This window comes from Stegostoma tigrinum, chromosome 43 (genome assembly GCF_030684315.1).
Source record: "Stegostoma tigrinum isolate sSteTig4 chromosome 43, sSteTig4.hap1, whole genome shotgun sequence".
Lineage (NCBI taxonomy): Eukaryota > Metazoa > Chordata > Chondrichthyes > Orectolobiformes > Stegostomatidae > Stegostoma > Stegostoma tigrinum.
Genome location: NC_081396.1, coordinates 9,856,612 through 9,879,123, shown reverse-complemented (window position 1 = coordinate 9,879,123; position 22,512 = coordinate 9,856,612). Strand labels below are relative to the sequence as shown.

At 44.6% G+C, this 22,512-nt stretch overlaps 2 protein-coding genes across 3 annotated transcripts in view; one reads left to right on the top strand and one right to left on the bottom strand.

The window, feature by feature from the left end:
• The first annotated feature begins 504 nt into the window (after positions 1-504).
• On the top strand, positions 505-20,743 carry LOC125448990 (zinc finger protein 239-like). Of its 2 annotated transcripts, XM_059641878.1 has the most exons (3): positions 505-2,702; positions 3,436-4,318; positions 13,457-20,743. In XM_059641878.1, the coding sequence occupies exons 2-3, from the start codon at positions 3,537-3,539 to the stop codon at positions 14,382-14,384; spliced, it is 1,710 nt and encodes a 569-aa protein (XP_059497861.1). In that variant the 5' UTR covers positions 505-2,702; positions 3,436-3,536; the 3' UTR covers positions 14,385-20,743. The 2 variants fall into 2 exon arrangements, with proteins under 2 accessions (XP_059497861.1, XP_048380481.2); XM_048524524.2 differs by lacking the exons at positions 505-2,702; positions 3,436-4,318 and adding an exon at positions 12,404-12,811 and having other exon boundaries at positions 13,164-20,743.
• The window catches only part of LOC125448991 (zinc finger protein 271-like), a 31,753-nt gene continuing 14,082 nt past the window's right edge, over positions 4,842-22,512 (bottom strand). Inside the window, exon 3 of the mRNA XM_048524528.2 lies at positions 4,842-11,149. Coding sequence (XP_048380485.1) covers positions 10,468-11,149 — 682 coding nt within the window. The 3' untranslated portion in view covers positions 4,842-10,467. The remainder of the gene's footprint in view (positions 11,150-22,512) is intronic.

Here is a 22,512-nt window from a genome sequence, read left to right as displayed (position 1 = left end):
CCAGGCCATTACACACCCAGACAGTTCGCTTTTAATGGTGCATCTGTAGAAGTTGGTGAGGGATCTTAAATGTAATTTACCTAGCCAAATTTACCTAGCCTCACTGATGGCAGCCTATGGGTCAGAAGACTGAGGATCCGATTGCAGAGACCGTGGTCTGGGGGGGATAACAGTATTGAAGGCATTGAAGGTGAACACAGTTTTAGTATGGTCGGGCGAAACGAGGCTTGGAGGGCCAAAGGGCCTGTCCCTGTGCTGTGCTGTTCTTGATCTGATGGTGAAATTCCCCCGTCTCCCCATTATTCTTTTTAATCAGCCCTTGAATGGTTTGGGGGAGATTCTCACACTGCAATGAGAGATCTTGCCCCATACTCCCAAACACCCAGCCCCGCCCCTCCCAACACCTCCATTCACTCCAATTGGTTGGAAGACCATCCGCGGCAGCTCGGTCCTCCGGGCATGCCCCCTCTTTCTATTGGTCCAGCGCCGCCGTCAATCATCTGACTTCCCACGGTGACCAGGAGCATGCGCAACGCGGGTGAAGCCGCGGCGAGGTCTGTTGTTTTTTTTCTCTCTGTCTCTCCGGACGACGAGGGCGGGACGGAGCGGGACAGCGACTTTTAGGGGCAGCGGGGATAAGGGAAAGGCCTGGCGGCTTCGTGAGCGTGCAGCGCAGCGCTCACACTCCGAATAAGAAGCTGGAGGCCCCGTGGAGGGGGGCGGTTTGCGGCTGAAGGGTACGGCAGCCGCTGGGGAGTCTCCGGCCGGGCTTCCCGAGACCCGACGCCGCCGCCATCTTTGCAGCCGGGCGATGGGCAGCAGGGCGCAGGCGCGGTCATCCTGGCCCACAGAGAGAATGTTGTGAACATGTGTCCCAGACATTCTCTCTGCTTCTGCCTCTCCCTGTCTCCTGAGCCCAGGTCAGCTGGAAGGAAACCAGTGGGGTTTTAAGACCATTAGACGCAGGATTAGGCCATTCAGCCCATCAGGTCTTCTCCACCAGTCATGGCTGACAAGTTTCTCAACCCCCATTCTCCCTTGATCCCCTTGACAATCAAGAACCTCATCTAACGTAAATGACACTCAATGACCTGGCCTCCACGGCCTTCTGTGGTAGTGAGTTCCATCGATTCACTGCCCTCTTGCTGGAGACATTACTCCTTGTCCCTGCTCTAGAATGTTTTCCCCTCACTCTAAGGCTGCGCCCTGGGGTCCTAGTCTCTCCTACCAATGGAAACATCTTCCCAACATTCCCTCTGCCTAGGCCGTTCAGCATTCTGAAAGTCTCAGTTAGATTCCCCCCCTCATCCTTCTAAAAGTCTGACAGCTTTCAGTCACTGTTCCTTTTGCCAAACCCACCAGTCTAGCAAATCCATTCAGCTTGCTTTCACAGCCTCCCAGTTTTCTGTTTCAAGATTAATTTCACAGACTTAGATGGGAAGGATTTGCAGTCAGGAAGCTCAAACCAGACTTCACATTCGTTGCTCTTGGAGTTGCCCAATTTGCATCCCAAATGCTGTCAGATTTTGAACATGTCTGGAAGGGGCACAGTTCACACTGGGGGGAAACCTGTGGAAGTGTGGGAACAGTAAGGAGCGATTCAGAGTCTTGTATGAGCTGGAAACTCATTGGTGTAGGACACAGGGTGGGAGAGGCTTTTCACCTGCTTGATTGTGGGAAAGGATTCACTTCATTATTCACACTTCTCAAAGACCAGTGAGTTCACACTGGGAGAGATTATTCTGCCCCAAGAAAGGTTCATTCATTCACCTCACCTGCTGAGACACTAGTAGATTCATACAGGAGAGAAACCATTCACCTGCCCACGTGCACTAAGGAATTCACTTGATCGTGTCTCCTGTAACATCCGTGAATTGGCAGTGCAGAGAGACCATTCCCCTGTCCAAAGTGTGGGAAGGTATTCACTCAGTCAGCCGCATTGTTGAGACATCTGCAGGTTGACTATAAGGACAGACCTTTTAAATGCACAGACTGTGGGAAATGCTTTATTGGTTCTCATGAAGATGTCCCATTAATGTGTTCACAGTGTAGAGAGACCGTTCGAGTACTCTCACTATGGGGCTGGGTTCAGGGAGCTATCTCACCTCACTAACCAGCAGCAAATTCACACCGGGGAGAAGTCATTCACTTGCTGTGAGCATGGGAAAGGATTTGTCCAATCTGCTGACACATCAGAGAGTCCATTCAGGGCAGAGGCCGTACAATGTTTTGTATGTGAGAAGGCGTTCACACAGATATGCACTCTGCTGAGACACTGGCAAATTCACAACTTACTGCTCTCATGAGATTCTGCTGTAAATTGCATCTAGAACAGAACCATGTTCTCTAGGATCTGATTGAGCTGATATCAATAAAGTCCAGCCTACTTATAGTGGTTAATATTGTGGATAAAAATCACATATATTAAGTTTATTTTAAATGCAGTGTGTTCAACTGTTTTATCATATCAAATTCAAGTTAGTTCCTTTTGAAATAAAAAAAAGCTGGAACTATTCTGTTCTGAAAGAGTCTTATTGGACTCAAAAAGTTGTGTCCTCTCTCCATGGATGCTGCCAGACCTTCTGTGTTTCTCTGGCTACTCAGTTTTTATTTGATCTGCAGTACTTTGCTTTCATTTGAGTATATACTTTCTTTTGAAGTGCTGTCCCTCTCCCCTGTTTCCTCCAACTTCACCTTCAACGGTAAGTGTGAGGAGCTCTTGGAGCTTCTCTGTCACTAAGATTGAGATCATCTAATCAGCTTCCCTGCCTTCCACCAGTCTATCTCAGAGTGCTCTATGTACGGAGGTGATTGCAGAGGTAATGATGATGGGAACCATGGAAGGATTTGAAAACCAGGAATAAGAATTGTCATGTTTTGGTGCAGTGAGCACAGAGCAATGGGTAAACAACAGTTGGTATGAGTGCGGATCTATGCAGCAGAGTTTGGGTGACCGGAAGGTTGAATGGGGGAGGTGGTTTGCAGCTAACAAAGAAACGGTTGGAAGCTTCAAAGGCAGATGAGGGCGGAGTAAGACAACCTTACTGAGGTGGAAAAAGACGGGCTTGGTGATGAAGCGGATATCAATATTTTAAATTATATTTCAGTAGGAAATTTCTGCTTAATCTAGAATGGGATGTCACAAATCTGGACTGTGTTTTGGAGGTAACTTGGATGTGATGGTGTTCACAAACACCTGCTATCCTGCTCCATCTGTGTGGGGGAAGTTCAGTGTTTAGGACATTTTCGTTCTTGTTGAGTTGTATACAGCTGTGGGTCCTTTACCCCTCTCTCTCCTCCGTTCTCTCTCTTTCCTCCTAGTAGCCAGACTCTTGTCTCGTGATTGGTGCCCTTCCCTGAAGTACATTTGTGAGACCTATTTTTGTTGTTTTCTCTCTCTCATTGCCTCTTCTGTTTTAAATCAATTTTTCACAGGATGTGAGAGAGGGAGGATTTGTAGTTGGAAATCTGAAACCAAACATCAAAACTGTATTTGAGAAACACGATTTATTGTAACCTACCACTGGATTTTGAATATGAAAGGGAAGACCACTGTTCACGGTGCAGGGAAGCCATACACGTGTTGCGTGTGTGGACGAGGCTTCAGCCGTTTACCTGGCCTGTCGAGACACGAGTGTAGTCACACTGGGGAGAAACAATGGAAATGTGGGGACTGTGGGAAGGGATTCAGTTACCCATCTGAACTGGAATCTCATCGACGTAATCACACTGGAGAGAGGCCATTCACCTGCTGTGAGTGTGGGAAGGGGTTTACTCAGTCATCCAGCCTGCTGAATCACCAGCGAGTTCACACTGAGGAGAGACCTTTTAAATGCGCAGATTGCGGGAAGTGCTGCCGAAGTTCCAGTGATCTGATGTCCCATCAACGTGTTCACACTGAGGAGAGACCTTTTAAGTGCCCAGACTGTGGGAAGTGCTTTAAAAGTTCCGGGGAGCTGACACACCATCAACGTGTCCACACAGAGGAGAGACCGTTTAAGTGCCCAAACTGCGAGAAGTGCTTCAAAAGTTCTGGGGCACTGGTGACCCATCAACGCGTTCACACAGAGGAGAAGCCATTCAGGTGCTCTCACTGTGGGACAGGGTTCAGGCGAACATCTCAACTCAATGAACACCAGCGAGTACACACTGGGGAAAAGCCATTTCTGTGTACGGTGTGCGGGAGGAGATTCACTCAGTCATCCACCCTGCTGAGACACCAGCAAGCTCACACTGGGGAGAAACCATTCACCTGCTCAGAGTGCAGGAAGAAATTCAATCGGGCATCTCACCTGCTGAGACACCAGCAAGTCCATAAATGATGGCAGGAGTTGGGTTTTGCTGTGAGTCAGATCCAGTACACATCTCTGTATGTTGGGATTGTTTGTTATTAAGTTTAACAAACTTGAGCCCAGTTATAAAATGTTGACATCCTCGGTAAAAGTCAAATAAATCAGCTTTGTGTTAACTAATCTGTCAGATTTTTGTAATACTTGTAATTTACAAGTTGATTCCTTTTAAAAAGAGTGGCTCAGTGGCTAGCACTGTTGCCTCACGGTGCTAGGGGCCCAGGTTCGATTCTAGCCTTTGGTGACTTTGTGTGTGTGGATTTTGCACATTTTCCCCATGGGTTTCCTCAGGGTGCTCTGGTTTCCTCCTGCAGTCCAAAAATGTGCATGTTTGGTGGATTGGCTATGCTAAATTGCCCTGTATTGTGCTATATGGGTTGGCTATGGTAAGTGCAGGGTTGTGGGGGATATTGTAGCCGGGAAGGCCGGGGGTGGGGGTGGTCAGGGGGGTGGGGGGGGAGGGGAGGAGGAGATGGTGTTAATCGGTGTAGACTTGATGGGCCAAATGGGCTGTTTCTGCACTGTAGAGATGCTATGATTCTCCCGTCTCCTCAGTCCTCATCTCCAACAAATGAGAAGCTCGTAGAGCTTCTTTGTCTCTGAGATTGAGACAAATTAATTAGCTGTCTCCGCTGCTTCCCTCCCACTAGCTCACTGACCCAGTCTGCCTCTGAAATTCTGTTGTCTGAGTTCTGACTCTCCACCCTCCTCCAGTTTCTCTATCACATATCATGCAGAGCCTAGGCCAGCATTCCAATATCTTGCTTCCATGACTATTCTCACTAAACAGCTGACCATCTAACTTCCCCATGTTATCTGATATATTCACATCCTCCTTTGTTCTCATATTGCTTTTCACTTTTAAATCAACTGTCGTCTCCCATCTTAAAATAAAAACCCTTCACCCCATCATCTTTGCAAAATACCACCCCCTCACTAACCTACCTTTCCAAAGGATCTCCTACTTCTCATCTACACACAGCTTTCGAGTGACAGCATCGAAATGCCCTGTATTACTTTTCATGTACGCTGATAAAAATTGGCTGTACCCCACCATCATCCCTCTCCATTGCTCCACTATTAATAAGTTATCAGACTGCTTCTGCCATGTCCAGTAGGAATTGAATCAGAAATTCCTTCCCAGTAAGAGCTGGGAAGATCAAAGCCATTGCTTTCATTCAGTACTATAAGTTCCGTTACCTTACTACCCAGTCTGCCCTTCCCCTTGGGTACTGTCTGATGCAGAACCAAACCGTTCACCACTTCAGTGTCATATTTCATGTCGATTACTAGGTATTTCCACTCCATAATGTCTTCCATCTCTGCCTCAGTCCAGCTCATCTGCTGCTGAAACCCTCACCTTTGCCCATCTTACTTTTAGACTTGGTCATTCATTCCTGAATGGCCCCTCACATTTACCTTCAACAAAAACACCAGTCCATTCAAAACTGAGGGATAGTAAGAACTGTCAATGTGGAGTCTGACATAACACCGTGTGGAGCAGGAAGGAGAAGAGTCCCGACCCGAAAAGTCAGCTTGCCTGCTCCTCCGATGTTGCCTGGCCTGTTGTGTTCCTCCAGCTCCACAGTGTGTTATCTCCATCCAAAACTGCTGCCCATGTGCTTTCTCACCCAAGTCTTGTTCATCATCACACCCTGTGCTTGTTGACCTAAAATGGCTCGTGATCAGGCAATGCCTTGATTTTAAAATTTGCATCCTGGTTTTTCAGATCTGTCTATGGCCCCAAATCTCCTAACACTCTGAGGTACCTGAACCCCTCTCGTTTGTGTCTGATTTTAATTACCTCACCACTGGTGCCCATGCCTCAGTGTCAAACTCCAAAATTCTCCCTGAAACCTGTCTGTTAGTCCTTGAATTAAAGCTGCTTGTAAAATCTCCCTCTTAATCAAGATTTTGGCCATCTACTAAACACTGTTTTACCACCAAACTTTCTGTGAAACACCTTGGAATGGTTTATGATGCTGGATATGCTCTACAATTACGAGACAACCTATTCTGAAGAATGGTCCCAACCTGAAATATTAACTTTTCTGCTCCTCTGATGCGGCCTGGCCTGCTGTATTCCTCAAGCTCAATACTGTTGTCTCTACAATTAGGAGTTGTTAATTCCTCATCACTAACGGTTTGTGCAAAGTAAACTTCCACAAACAACAATCAGACAAGTGACCAATGTATGAATTGTACGCTGATTAAATTTCAGGCTGGTGATCTATCTGTTCAGCTTAACTTAGGATTCCACAGCTGTAATTTCCATGAATATTGCTGAACTGACAATGCGTTTCAACCAAGTGATCCAAGGTTAAAATATTAAGGTGGACTTTCTGAAGCAAAATTGGTAAATATACTGAACAAAAGGCAGTGAAGAAAGTGAGGATATTCTTCTCCCCCACCAAGAGTCCGCAGTCTCTCAACTGCTGACAGCACAGGGAAAGTCTCTGTCCTTATTCCTGATTTGATGTGTCCCACGAGAGTTGTCACCACAAGACTGATGGTAACACTGGCAATGATACCTTGACTGCTTAATATCTGTCCTTATTTCTGACTGTCCTTGTGCCAGAGCTTATTTCAACCTTTCTAATTATTTTAAAGTCGGATCACTCTCCATCCTCGTGTTAAGGGCTTGAGTCATGGAGCTGGCAGGCTAATTCCATTCTTTGTGTTCACTGCTATCCCTGGATGTTATGTGAAAAATGTACAGTTCACATTCCAGAAACTGGGCTAGATGCTCACCATAGTCTGTATCAAGTTGGCCTTCTCAAAAATTGTTTTCACACAATTAAGAGAGAGGGGTGGGGTCAGGACTGACAATACAGACTTGATGGGCTGAATGATGCATCGCAAAGGCACTTGATGGAAGTTGTTGAAAGAAAAAGTCAAAGTTATTCCCTTAAGCAGCGACACTCTTATCAACAGAAAGAGGGAGCATTGAAAATGTAAGCAATTTCTAAATGGGAGAGAATTCACTCTGATAAAGGACAAATGTGTTCATGAAGACTGGTGTGGAAAGTAGGTATCAGAATAGATTGAGGATAAGGTGTAGATGGTGTGAAAAACTCAGTGTCAAGTAAAAGCAGCTTACAAACAAACTCAAAATTCAGATTAAAAGCAGAAACAACTGGAAAGTCAGTGGAACTGTTTTGAAGAAAGGTCACTGGACAAATATTAACTCTGATTTCTCTCCACAGATACTGCCAGACCTGCTGATATTTCAAAGGAATTTTTGTTTTTTTTCAGATTTCCAGCATCCTCATAACTTTCAGTTTTATGTCAAAATTGAGATTAGTGCATTGAGAAATAATGATGGAGACAAACTGATCCAGTGACAATCAACTGTTTACTATCATTGAGAGAATTCAACAGAAAGTGAGAACAAGATATTTTCTGTCAGTAGAAATGCAGTCTCAAAAGTGGGTTTTGACAATCATATTTGAATTGTTCCATATTTTGAATTATTCACCATTTAAAAGTAGCAACTTGCAGTATTCATACTCTCCCAGTTCTTGATACTCAAGCATGCTAATGCTCAGCACTGGAGTCAGGTGCACCAGATTTTTTTTTAATGAAAATTGACAGTATTGATTTTATTGAATTAAGATGCCAGATTTTATTAAAATGACATTTTACCATCTTTGCGGTTGGATTCAACCCTCAGAACTTTGATCTGGGGTTCTGGACTGTCATTACTACTGCACCTCAACATCTTGCATATAGTCAGCATTTAACCTCTCTGATCTTCTCCACAGCACTGTCCTATTAGTAGTCATTTAAACTAATTTGATATTTACCAGAATCACTGCTAACTCCTCTGCTACTTTTGTTCACTCCAACAAAAACAAACCTTGATACAGAAACAAACAATGCAGGAAAGATTGTGGAGGACACAAAAGTTTTTCCTCAGACTTTCCCTATTCTGAGGAAGGGTCAACACAAAAAGATTGACAGATTTCTGTACAGATGTTGTTTGGCTTGCTGGCAGTTGATCAGCTGTTTTAACAATTTACAGCATTGAGACTGAATTGGCAAAAGTTGTTAATGTTGGTGATATTATTGAGTTGTTTGGTGCCATTAAAAGTAGAAAAGGTGCTTTCCCTTAACTACACCCAATTCCCTTTCATTTCCATTCTTAGTTTTTATCCTATATTCACACTTTTATTCTCAGCTATTGAAAATGAAATGAAATACTTTGAATCCACACAGTGTGGAAACAGGGCTAACAAGTCCACACCAAGCCTTGGAGCATCCCACCCAGACCCATCCTCCTATGAACCACACAACTCTGAACACTACGGGCCATTTTAGCATGGCCAATCCACCTAGCCTGCACATCTTTGGACTGTGGGAGGAAACTGGAGCACCTGGGTGAAATAAAGTCTCCCAATTTCAATTTGTGTGTTTATATTCCATGACATTTTCACTCCAACTTCTTCTATTGAATCTTTAAATAAAGGACATTTTCAGCTTATTCACTTCAAGTTATGAAAACTGAGCTACCCAAGCTTGATCTCAGTAATGGATGAATCGAGAAAGGGGGAATAAGTACCTTATTAAATTATACCAAATAAAATCTGATCTTACATGTGACCTGGGGGACTTGTCTGTCCAACCTGGGACATTTAAATAGTGTCACTTCAAGGGATGAATTTGAAACTTTCAATTAGGTGGGCTGAACCACATTGAATTAATCTAAACTGCCTCTACTCCTTCTTAAAACTTACAGTTGGAATTGGGGTGGCACCGTTGTAGGTTAGATCCCAAACGCTGAGGTAGAATACAGGAAAGAGACTGCATGTTTAGTGGCATGATGTAAAGACAACAATCTCTCCATCAATGTCAGCAAAATGAAAGAGCTGATTATTGACTTCAGGAAGCAGGGTGTAGGGCAAGGCTCTATCTGGATCAATGGTGCTGAGGTGGAGATGGTCGAGAGTGATAATCACCGACAATTTGTCCTGCTTCACCCATGTCAATGTGATGGTCAAGGAAGCGTAACAACATCTTTACTTTCTCAGCAGCCTAAGGAAATTTGGCACGTCCACAAGGACTCTTACCAATTTTTACAGATACACCATAGAGAGTATTCTATCAGGCTTTATCACAGCATGGTTTGGCAACTGTCTTCCCAAGGTCGCAAGAAACGAGAGAGTTGTGAACACCGCCCAGTCCATCACCCAAACTAGCCTTCCATCCATTGACTCTGTCTATACTTCCTGCTGCCTTGGGAAAGCAACCAACATCATCAGAAACCCCTCTCCCAAAGTTATATTTCTTCCACCTTCTTCTGTCAGGCAGTACATATAAAAGTTTGAATACATGTACAAATAGAGTCAGGAAAAGCTTCTTCCCACTGTTATCAGACTTCTAAATGGACTTCTCAAATGTTAATTCTGATCTCTCTCTCTCTCTGGACCTTCTCCGCAGTTATAACACGACATTCTGCACTCTGTTCCACTACCCTGATACACTTGTATGGAATGATCTGCTTGTATAGCACACAAAAACACTTTTTACTGAATCTGATCATGTGGCCTCAACTCCACATTCACCCCTCCCTCCTGAAAATCCTTGATTGACTTATTAGGCAAAAATCTATCTTCCTGAGCTTTAAAAAATTCCCTGACCCTGCCTTCCTTGCTGTGTGGGTAAGAGAGTTCCAAAGAGTCATGGCCCTTTGAGAGAAGAAAAATCTCTTCTCCATCTGAAATGGGCAAGCTTGGATTTTTAAACTGTGTCCCCGGCTCAAACCTCTCACACAGTCAGAAATACTCTTTCAGCATCAACATTGTCAGGATTTCATGTTTTAAAAGATCATCTCTCATTCTTCTAAGCTCCAATAGTCACACCTGTATCCAACCTCTCCTTATAAAATAAACCCTGTCCCCAACCCAACATCGATTGAGCAAAGTCTCACGTGAAAATGCTGCCTCCAAAGGCAGGAACGTTGAACCCTGGATCACGGATGTAATCGTCTCTGGAGTGGGTCTCAGTATCACCATCTCCTCACTCTGAGATGAGTGCTGACCGCTGTGAGAATGAGCATGGTTAGGTCCCAGTTGTGATCAACAGATGCAATAACAATAGCAAAAGCCAAGCAATGTCATCATTTGTGAACTCGCTGGTGCTTGCGCAGCCCAGATGACTGACTAAATCCCTTCCCACACACAGAGCAGGTGAATGGCCTCTCCCCTGTGTGAACACGCTGGTGTCTCCGGAGATTGGATGATGTTATAAATCTCTTTGCACAATGAGAGCAGCTGAACGGTCTCTCCTCGGTGTGAATTCGCTGGTGGAGCATCAGGTTCCGGGATGTTTTGTAGCTACGACCACAGTCTGAACACTGAAAAGGTCTTTCACTGGTGTGAGAGACATGGTGTCTCTGCAGCTCAGATGACTGAACAAATCCCTTGCCACACACAGAGCAGGTGAACGGCCTCTCCCCAGTGTGAATTCGCTGGTGTCTCCGCAGGCTGTATGAGTCACTGAAGTCCTTCCCACATTCAGAGCAGTTGAACGGCCTTTCCCCAGTGTGAACCCGTTGGTGTGTCAACAGGCTGGATGAAGCACTGAATCCTCTTCCACACTCAGAACAGGTGAAAGGCCACTCCCCAGAGTGAACTCGCTGGTGTTTCAAAAGACTGGAAAACTGACTAAAACTTTTCTCACATACAGAGCAGGTGAATGGCCTCTCCCCTGTGTGAACACGCTGGTGTCTCAGTAGGGTGGATGAATTAACAAATCTCTTCTCACACTGGCAGCAGGTGAACGGCCTTTCCCCAGTGTGACTACGTCGATGAATCTCCAGTTCAGATGGAACTTTGAAGCCTATTCCACAGTCTTCACATTTCCATGGTTTCTCCATGGTGCAAGATGTCCTTGCATATGTTCAGGGTCAACAATGAGCTAAAGCCTCATCATTGCACAGAATATCTTGTTGAATGCAGTGTTTCTTTCAGTTGCTCTAACTGCATAACTAGTTAAAGTTCCTTCCACAGTCATTTCACTGGAGCACTCTTGCTGTCCCACTGATGTTTAATTTTTTTGAAGCAAAAAGAAGAAACATTTCTTCTTTAAGATTTTAAGGCCAACTCTTTGCAGGTCCTGGGTAACTGAGTGAAAGTATCACACATTTGCATGATGTGCGCTTTGAGCTCTCTGACTTTAAAACTTCCCTTTCTAATATCCTGTAAAAGATCACAAAAATGTCACTATCCGTTCAGATAGAAATTCAAAACAGACTAGTTTCTATTGAATAATATTTTTCATCTCGCATTTCCCCAAAATATGTAAATTTCTACCCAACACACACTCTCTCCATTCTCACTCTGCTGTACCTAATCCACACTGTCCTCGTTCTCATAAACGTGCTGATTCATGCTGATTGACAGATCCACACTCGACTGTTTGATCAAACAGGTCCATTGACTTGAGAATTGAGTCTGCAAACCCTCTTTTTCAAGTATCCTACTAAACAAATTGACAAAAATCAGTGCTCGAGTGAAGGTGAATCAAAATCATTTCAAAATGAAATTGGATGGCATTTAAAGGAAATCAACTGACAAGATTACGGGGAAACGGAGGGAGGATAGAACTAACTGGATGCACCCATTCACTGTCCCTTAAATCCTGACAGAAATCCTATAATTGTGAACATTTGGAAAGTCGTCATTGTTCTGGCCAGAAAAATATCAAGCTGGGAAGAAAGAATGCTAATGCCTTGAAGAGAGATAGGCATACCTGATGATGCTGCTTGGCCTACAGTGTTCATCCAGCTCTACATCTTGTTGTCTCAGATTCTCCAGCATCTGCAGTTCCTACTATCTCTGAAACAGCCTTTCCAGAGCATGGTCCTTCCCTGGAATCACTGTAAGTGAACAGTTTCCTGCCACCCTGCCAGGACGACGAAAGAAATGGGAAGTGGGACACTCTACCACTTTGTTTGCAGATGTCGCACCGAGAAGGAAGCATCGCTCTGAAGCTCACAGGGCAACTTCCGCATTGTGACGTCGACCGCGAGGGGGCGCAGCCCTCCCCAAGCAGCCAAGAGGAGGTGCCGTGCTCCGAGGTTGTTTCGGGGGGGATGGGGATGAAATCACCGGGACCCAGGCTGCCGGTCACGGACACGCTGGGGCCCCGCCCCCTTCCCATTGTTTACCCATCACCCAGCTGCGACAAAGGTCTCCAGGGCAACTGGCCGGAGCGCCTCCCTTCCCCGGGGAACACCGTGTCTTCGGCGCGTGGTGTTTCGGAACGAGACGGATCGAGGCCGCCTGCAGCCGTACTGCGCCTGCTCGGGCAGCTTGGCCACCCCTCTCCTCCTCCTGGAGGGTCTTCGGGGGACGGGTCTCTTTGCAAAAATCTCCCTTCCATTCAAGCCTTTGCAGCTTGGCTTCAAAACAACACCGGGTTTCATTCCGAAGCAATCTTTCCTGTCCAACAGCTGTCAGGTAAAACAATTCCGTCTCCCTACCCATGGAAAATTCGGGGGATTTTGTGGGGTTGAGTTGAGGGGGGGGGGGGGGGGAACTTGGTTTTGATTTTAATGAACTGCCCTCTTCCTGTTTTGTCCATGGCCGCTGCAGAAGGAAGGTTTGAGTGTGAGTCTGTAAATCGGCATGAATTGAGTCGCTTGGTGAGAGTGGGGAGCACGAACTTTGGGTAGAGCAGAGTGAGGATGGAGGGAGAGTACGTGAGATGTGAATTTCCAGCTTTTGGAAACACAAGGGGAAAGAATGTTTCATGGAAACTCGAATGGTCTCCTGAATTTGCGCCGTGTTGACTTTTTGTAATGTTTTACAGGAGATTAGATGGAGAGGATTTGAAGACAGGAATCTCAAACCAACCAACCAACCAACCTGTCAAAATCTAACAACCACTCCTTTCGCCAAGACTTAGGCTTATAGTTCTCTGTATCTTGAAGGAGAACTACCATTCTACCCAAACTGCTACAAAAGGTCATCCTGGCTCACAAAGTGAGATTGTTGCTGTGACTGTGAAGAGTTTTAACCTGTTACAGAACTATAAAATGATCTCCCCATTCACAACAGGAAGGCTGTAGAAGTGTTGCAGTAGATGAAATTAAACCTGGTCACTATGGAGAAACCGTGGAAATGCGAGGACTGTGGGAAAGGATTCAAGGCCCCATCTGAGCTTGAGATTCATCGACGGAGTCACACTGGAGAAAGGCCATTCGCTTGCTCTGTGTGCGGGAAGGGATTTAGTGATTCATCCAACTTACTGATGCACCAGCGGGTTCACACTGGAGAAAGGCCATTCACCTGCTCTGAGTGTGGAAAAGGATTCAGTCGATCATCCAACCTGCAAGCACACCAGCGTGTTCACACAGGGGAGAGGCCATTCACTTGCTCTACGTGTGGGAAGAGATTTACTTTGTTATCCCACCTACAGATGCACCAGCGTGTTCACACAGGGGAAAGACCATTCATCTGTTCCATGTGTGGGAAGGCATTCACTATTTTGTCCAATCTGCAGAAACACCATCGAGTTCACACCGGCGAGAGGCCTTTCACCTGTTCTGCCTGTGGAAAGGGATTCGCTCAGTTATCCCATCTGCAAACACATCAGCGAGTTCACACTGGAGAGAAGCCGTTCACGTGTGCTGAGTGTGGGAAAGGATTCACGGAGCTGTCCAAACTCCAGATACATCAGAGAGTCCACTCTGGGGAGAGGCCATTTGTCTGTTCTGAGTGTGGGAAGGGATTCACTCTGTCCTCCACCCTGCTGACTCACCAGCGTGTTCACACCAACGAGAGGCCATTCATCTGCTGTGATTGTGGAAAAGGCTTTAAGGATTCGTCCAGCCTGCTGATACACCAGCGTGTGCACACTGGGGCGAGGCCCTTCATCTGCTCCACATGTGGGAAGGGGTTCACTCAGTCATCCAGCCTGCTGACACACCAGCGAGTTCACTCTGGGGAAAGGCCATTCATTTGCTCTGAGTGTGGAAAGGGTTTCACTCAGTCATCGAACCTACGGGCGCACCAAAGAGTTCACAAGTGATGACAGGTTGGACTGTGCTATTATGGCTGCTGTTCCTGCAGCTTATATCAGGCTTCGTTGGAAGATTGCAAGAGGCCTCAGACAGAAGTTTGAGCAGAAGAACACAATGGTGTATTGAAACGACAATTGCCAGAGTTCACGTCTGTGGACTGAGCAGAGGTATCTCCCAGCCTGCAATTGGTTCTGTCTCTGGTTTATGGAAAGCTATCCTCACTTTACATCTGCACTCAATCTGTCTTCCATCTCCTCCACTGCAAAGAGCCTGACCTCTGAAATCGAGAATACAGAGGAGTTGTGTAAAGAAAACCACATTTGATGCCAGGCCTTTACCTGAAACCTCAGGACCATAGAGGGGAAGATGAACAAGTTTTCAGTGTTGACACCCACTGAGACCTATTGGTAAGGATGACATGAAAGTCACGACTGTGTGGTATCAGGTTGGGATACCTGGGTGAGAGGGCAGATGTGATGTGTTACATGTGAAGCCATGAACATGGGGTTGTTCATGATGAACTCGCACTGAAGAGCAGCTCCCAAACATGCGCAGCTCCTTGAAAAACAGCTGAACATGAAATGGTTAATGTGGTCTGGGGAACAAGACAACATTGTAACATCATCAAGATTGTAACGCGTGTTTCAGAGAGAAACTGACTTTAAATGACCAGGAGAGAATTCAGCACACGGGAAATGGTCAGAAAGTGAGGTAGATTAATGTGCAAGGGATGACAGTTTGCTTTGGGACAATTAAGGCAATTTTTTGGAGAGAAAAGATTGAGTAAGAACTGTCCACAGGTTGGCCGTAGGTAAAGAGAATGCTGGAGAATCTTTTCTGTCTGTCCATGACCCATTGTTTGAAGCTTGTATATCTGTGTACAATTAACTTTGACTTTCCTGCACTTCTTCAGGAAATGGGGCCCTAGGTGGCCCAGAACAAAACGAGAAAATAAGTGTGAGGTTGAGTGAGGGTCAGAGAGAACTCCTCCCCATCAAAGTATGAACTGTAAAAATACAGAGGTACATCTACTTTGGGTTTTCTTGCTAGTCATTATTAAGTACTTTATCCTGTCTTTTTTAATATTCATTTCTGAGATGAGGGTGTCACTGGCTAGCCAGCATTTATTGCCCATCCCTAATTGAACAGAGTGCAGTTCAGAGTCAGCTACGTTGCTCTGGATCTGGAGTTACATATAGGCCAGAGCAGGAAAGGATGGCAGTTTCCTTCCTTAATGGACATTAGTGAACCAGATGGGTTTCCTCTGACAATCAGCAACGGATTCATGTTCATCATTAGGTTCTTAATTCCAGGTATTTTATTGGATTCAAGTTCCACCATCTGCCATGGTGGGATTTCACCCTGGATCCCGAGAATGTTATCTGGATCTCTGGATTAACAGTCTAGCGATAATGTCACTAGACCATCACCTCCCCATTACACTCTGGATAAAGATGTTAACAGGTGACAATATGGAAATTGTGGCTTGGTCCTTCATTCATAGACTGTTTTATCGATCTTAAAGGCCACTTTGGCAAAGATATGAATGTGGTGGGAATAGAGGGATATGGTCCCCGGAAGTGTAGGGGGTTTTAGTTGTGAAGGGCAGCATGTCGGCGCAGGCTTGGAGGGCCGAAGAGCCTGTTCCTGTACTGTAATTCCTTTGTTCTTTGTGTAAAACGGTGGGGGGGGTGGTGGGGGCACACATCAGCAGAAATCCAGCGGAACTGAGAACAAATCGTTTGCTCGACACGAACAGGGAGATGAACAGCTCCCAGAAGTCAGGAAACAACAGGGTCTTGAATCCTCAACTGTTGCAGGTGTCAAGGCCGCTGGGATTTCACTGGTAGTGATGGGAATGCTGACTCCCTGCATCTGGGATTGGTGACGGAGACCAGTTGTCCGAGAGTTTGGCGTGACTTGGGCAGGTTCTGATGGTTTACCGGCAGGTTTTCAAGTTGATTTGTTCAATTGATCCTCAGCAACGATTATGGATTCGAGTCTGTCTCCTTCTGTCCTTTGCAAAGTCAAGCAGTACAAGAAGGGATTCCCTGAGCTCGAGATTTGTCGAGGTTTTACACATTGCATTGACTGGCGCCATAGCCTGTGGGGTAGATATGGAGATTGTGCTTCCCCCTAGAGTGTAAAGATGATGCTGCTGGGTTTTGAGACGATTGGTCAAGCATCGGCATGTGTCACGATCTTATTTACACTGAATTAAGTATCAACAGTGTCACCAACAAAGGTGACACTTCCAATATATTTTCTAATACCACTGTGTCAAAAAACAAGTAAATCTCATCTCCCACTCCTGGCTCCTTTGCCAATGATCTTTGAGAGACCCCAATCTGTTAAAGAGTTGCCTACCCCTCTCACCCAGTTTGCCTAAAAGACACAAATTTAACCAGGAAAACGTGAGAGCATATCTGGAGTACTGTGTCCAGTGTAGGTCACCTTAGTTAAGGTTGCTTGTATGTATAAGCCGTTCAGAGAAAGTTTGAGGCAGTTTGTCTTGTGGCTTACTACAGGTAAGACTTATATTCGCTGGAGTTTTTAAAAATAAGAGTAATATGTAAAATCCTGAGGGGTCTTTACACGTTGGTGGATATGCAGGGGATAATTTCTCTTCCAGGCGAATTTAGAATGAAGTTTAAAAATCAGAAGTTGCCAACTTATAACAGTTGAGGTGTTTTTTGTTTGCTCTGACGGTTACGAGTCTTTGGAGCTTTCTTCCCAAAATAGTGATGAAAACAAAGCCCTTTTCCAGCCGCACACTTATAGACTGTGGCTTCCAGCATCTGCTGTCCTTGTTGTCTCCAAGCCCTTAAATATGTAGTCCTTAACAAAGGTAAGTAGATCCTGAGGAAGGGTCACTGGACCCAAAACATTAACTGATTTTCGTTTCTTCACCGATACTACCAGACCTGCTGAGCTTTTCCAGCGACTTCTGTTTTTGTTGTAGGTAGGTTCTTATTAGACAACGAGTTGAAAGGTTCTTAGGGGTAGGCGAGAATGTGGATTTGAGGTTACAATCAGGTCACCCACAGACCCATGAAATGGCAGAGTGGGTTTTAGAAGCTAATAGGTCTGTTCTGCTGCTTGTTTGTATGTTGACAAGTTCCTTTTTTTTAAGTGTCAGCAAGTGTGGCTATACTACATACAGTCGCAATTGTGAATTATTAAAAGGGATTGAGCTCCATTTGTACCAGTAACTTCTTCTTTCACCCCTTTTCAAATGACTTGCACAAATCTATGCACTCAATAATGCTTTTTTAAAATCAGAATTATTGTGACTTGGAATTCAGAGCCTGAAAGAAGCTGGAAACAAATTCAACTGGAACCTTCAAAAGGTCAGATTTTAGGAATGGATAGAAAATTGCTGGGTAATGCTATGAATTGGTAAGCTCTTTCAAAGAATCAGCATAAATATTTTCTCTGTTGTTTATCTTATCTATGTATAGATTTTTTTATTCTTTTCTATAAGAAATCTTGATGTTCTTTTGTTAAAAAAAATTGGCAGCCAAGCATTCAAAAAGGAGCTGGGGAGAGTATAGGTCTAACGTGTACCCTTCAGAGGGAAATGCAGGAGCAGTCTTGGATGTCTAGGACAATTCAGGACTGGATAAATAAGCAGAGTGGGTCTTTAGCATGTCCAAAGGAAGCATTTCAGCTGTGGAATACAAGAATTGCAGGAGGGACCTTAAGAACGCAATTAGAAGAACAAAATAGGGCATGAGAAAGATCTTGCGAACACAATTAGGGAAAATCCTAAGATATTTTATAAATACCTTAAAAAGAAGAGGTTGACCAGGGACCAACAAGGTAACCTGTGTGTGAAGCCACGGGATATTAGAAGAGTGTTGAATGAATACTTCTCTACAGCCTTCACTCTGGAAAAAGAAAACATAGGTACGGAATTCAGAAGAAATAACTGTGAGGAACTTTCACAGTTTGACACAGGAAATGGGAGGTGTTGAAAGCTCTGTCGGGCTCAAAAACAGACAAGTTCCCTGCCTTGCCCGAATTGCATCCAAGGCTGCTATGGGAGGCGAGACAGGAAATTGCAGGGGCTCTGACATAAATTTTTAATTCCTCTCTAGCCATGCTGGAAGAGCTAGAGGATTGGAGGATGTCTAACATGGTTCACTTTTTAAAAGCGATGGTAGAGATGAACCAGGAAATTACAGACCAATGAGTCTCACGTTAGCAGTAGGGAAATTATTGGATAAAATTTTGAAGGAGCGAATTAATACCCACTTGAAAAGGCATGGGTTCACTAGGGATGGACAGTGTTGCCTTGTCAGAGGGACGTCATGCCTAACAAATTTGTTAGGATTTTTTGAAAGTGTGATTAAGTGTGTGGATGAGGGAAGCTCTGTTGATGTAGTTTTTGTGGACTTTAGCAAAGCTTTTGACAAGGTCCCACGTGCGACACTGATTAAGAAGTTAAAAGCATGTGGAATTCAGGGAAACGTGGTGACAGGGATCAGAAACTGGTTTAGTAAGAGAACACAAAGGACAGAGGTTGCAATCTGTTTAAGTGACAGAAGACCTGTGTTCAGAGGTGTACCACAGGATCAGAACTGGGTACCTTAATGTTTGTTATAATGATCATAAATGGTGTCGAGGACAATGTGGGGGGAATGTTAAGCACATTTGCAGATGACACCAAGATTGGTAGAGTGGTTAATAGTGAAATTTGCTTATAGATTACAGCAGGATATAGATGGGTTGTTCAAATGGGCAGACCAGTGGTAGATAATATTTAACCCTGACAAGTGCGCGGTGATGCACTTTGGAAGAAGAAACAAGATGAGGGAGTATTTAATGAATGGCAGGACGCCAGGTAGCTTAGAAGAACAGAGGGATCTTGGGGTAATTATTCACAGATCCCCAAATTCAGCAGAGGACGTGAGTAGGATAGATAAGAAGGCATATGGGACACTTAGAGTCATAGACATGTACAGCATGAAAACATACCCTTCAGTCTAACTCGTTCATGCTGACCAGGTATCCTAAATTAACCTAGTCCCAGTTGCCAGTATTTGGCCCATATCCCTCTAAATCCTTCCTATTCACGTATTCATCCAGGTGCCTTTTAAATGTTGTAACTGTACTGGCCTCCACGACGTCCTCTGGGAGCTCATTCCATACATTCAACACCTTCTGTGTGGAAAAAGTTGCCACTTGGGTCCCTTCTAAATGTTTCCCCTTCTCCTTAAACCTATGACCTCTAGCTTTGGACTCCACTACCCTGGGGGACACACAGGCTATTCATCCTATCCATACCCCTCGTGATATTTTAAACCTCTATAAAGTAACCCCTCAACCTCCAACGCTCCAGGCAGCCTATTCAGCCTCTCCCTATAGCTCAAACACTCCAACTCTGGCAATATTCTAGTAAATCTTTTCGTGCCCTTTCAAGTTTCATAACAGCCCTCATATAGCGGGGAGATAGTGTTCCAAAAGTGGCCTAACCAAAGTCCTGTAAAGCTGCGACATGACATCCCAACTCCTACACTTTCCAATAAAGGCAAGCATACTGCTTTCATCAATCATAGCACAGAGAATATAAGAGCGAGGAGGTAGATCATAGAATCCCAACAGTGTAGAAATTGGCCATTCTGCCCATCGTGTCCACACCAAACCTCCTGAAAAACATCCCACCCAGACTCACTATCCCCATAACACTGCATTTCCCATGGCTAACCCACCTAGCGTGCATACGGTGGGTAATTTAGCATGGCTAATCCGCCCTAACCTGCACATCTTTGGACTGTGGGAGGAAACCAGATCACCCAAAGGAAACCCACACAGAGAAGGGGAGAGTGTCTTCGGAGTTTGCACAGTCAACCAAGGCTGGAATCGAACCTGTGTCTTCAGTGCTGTGAGGCAGTAGTGCTTAGCACTGAGCCACCATGCCATCCTTAGTAATGTTAGAGTTGTGCAGAGTGGTGATCAGACCACAAGTGAGTACTTTGTGCTATTCTGGTCATCCCATTACAGAAAGGGTGTGATGGTGCTGAAATGGGTACTGAGGAGGTTCACGAAGATGTTGCCTGGGATGGAGAAATTGATCTATAAGGAGAGGCTAGATAGGCTTGGGTGGTTTTCTCTGGAGCAGAGGGGTTACCTGACTGAGGTGTATAAGATTATGTGTGGCATGGACAGAGTGAACAGAAATCAGCTGTTCCTCTTGGTTGAGGGGTCAATCGTGAGAGGGCATAGTTTTAGAGTAAGGGGCAGGAAATTCAGAGGGGATTTTTGGAAAAAAAATCCTTTTCATTCAGCAAATGGTGGGAAACTGGATTGCACTGCTTGGGAAGTAGTGGAGGCTGGAAACCTTACAACCTTTAAAAAAAGTTTAGATGAGTGCTTCAAATATCATAACATTCAGGGATATGGGACAAATGCAGGAAAATTGTCATTAGCGCACTTTTAGTGGTAGTTATGTCAGTGCAGACTCTGTGGGCCAAAAGGCCTTTTATGAAGCGTTGACTCTGATTTTTTTTTTCTTCGCGGGTGCTGCCGGGCCTGCTGAGCTTTCCCAGCAACTCCTGTTCTTGTTCCTGATTTACAGGATCCACAGTTCTTTTGTTTTTTATGAATAAGAAACATTTGGAGAGATTTGCGCCAGGAATAGGCAGTTGGGACCAGTTTAGTTTGGGATTATGGTTGGCATGGACTGGTTGGACTGAAGGGTCTGTTTCCATGCTGGGCGACTCTCTGGCTGTCTGTGCTGTATGAATCTATAAGACTAGAAGTCAGAGCATTCAACTCTCAGCAAAGGCTGGGAAGCTTTTGTCTAGAAAAAAAGAAGACCAAAGTGTGTCCTGATGGAAGTCTTTATTCTATGGATTCCATGGTTCTATGATTTAAGATATTTAAGGCTTCAATAATCCAGTAGGGAATTCAAGAGGAATCTCTTTACCCAGCAAGTGGTGAGAATGTGGAATTCACTCCCTCAGCAAGTGATGCAGGAATATTTTTAAGGGAATGCTGGATACGTACATGAGGGAGAAAAGATTAGAAAGATATGCTGATGGATGGGAGATGAGGAGAGGTGCGAGATAGTGGTGAACTTCAGAAACTATTCAAAAACCGAAAGAAGCAGCAATAACTCCCATCTGGAATAAACTATTAAAGACAAGGCCAAACTAATACAGGAATTGAAAGCAACTAGCCATGTATGAGAAGGAGTCAAAACCTCATGAACAAAGCTGTTTTGACATGTACTTGATAACTGAATGCCTCGCACCACAAGGATAAATGGCTGCTCTGCTGAATAGTTTTAGGAGTTAATCACAGGAAAGCTGTGTATTGAACAAGCAGTTAAGGCCAAATGTAACAAGGGTAAAGAGGTTACTTCTGATTAGAAGGTGAGCTGTAGATATGATGAAAGAATCGAAAGATTCATCGATATTACATCATAGACCTGAAGGATAAAAATCTGTGTAAGAATCCAACACCTTCATTAGCAGAACTTCAAAGAACAACACTGCACAAGGATTGAATCCTGAGAAGGCAGCTCACCACCACCTTCTTAAGGGCACAAAGGATGGGGAAGAAATGCTGGCCAGCCAGCAATGCCGCAATGAATTGAAAAAAAGTTTCTGGAGACATACAGTGTTAGTTGGAATCATAGCTAAATTCCACCATTAATCCAGTAGTAGCCAGGTTCAGTTTTGAGGCTTAACTTGCTTACTTGAGGGGTCTTATTTTGGTTATTGCATGCAATAAAGTTTTAACTAATTGTTTCAATATTTGATTGCCTGCGAGATTTCTTATTAAATAGCCAAATTAAAGATAACTTGTGACTTATGGCTGGGTGCAAGCTCATATGGAGCATCAGTACTGACAGACATCAGTTGAGCCAGTTGGCCTAGTCCTGTACTGTAGACTCAATGGAACAGAGACACGTATTTATTTCAGGATTTATTTAATTGAAGTGGTAGGAAAAACGTTGTTTACTATCTGGAATTAAATAAATGTACTTCATCAGCTTCTATGGTTCATTTCAGTGGAAATGTGCATTGTAAGTTCAAACGATATCAGGTCCGCTGGAAGTCAAGTGTTGAGAGTGACCAGTCCGATAGAAATAAACCTTCCTGTCCTCCCACTGTCAGAATGAACCTG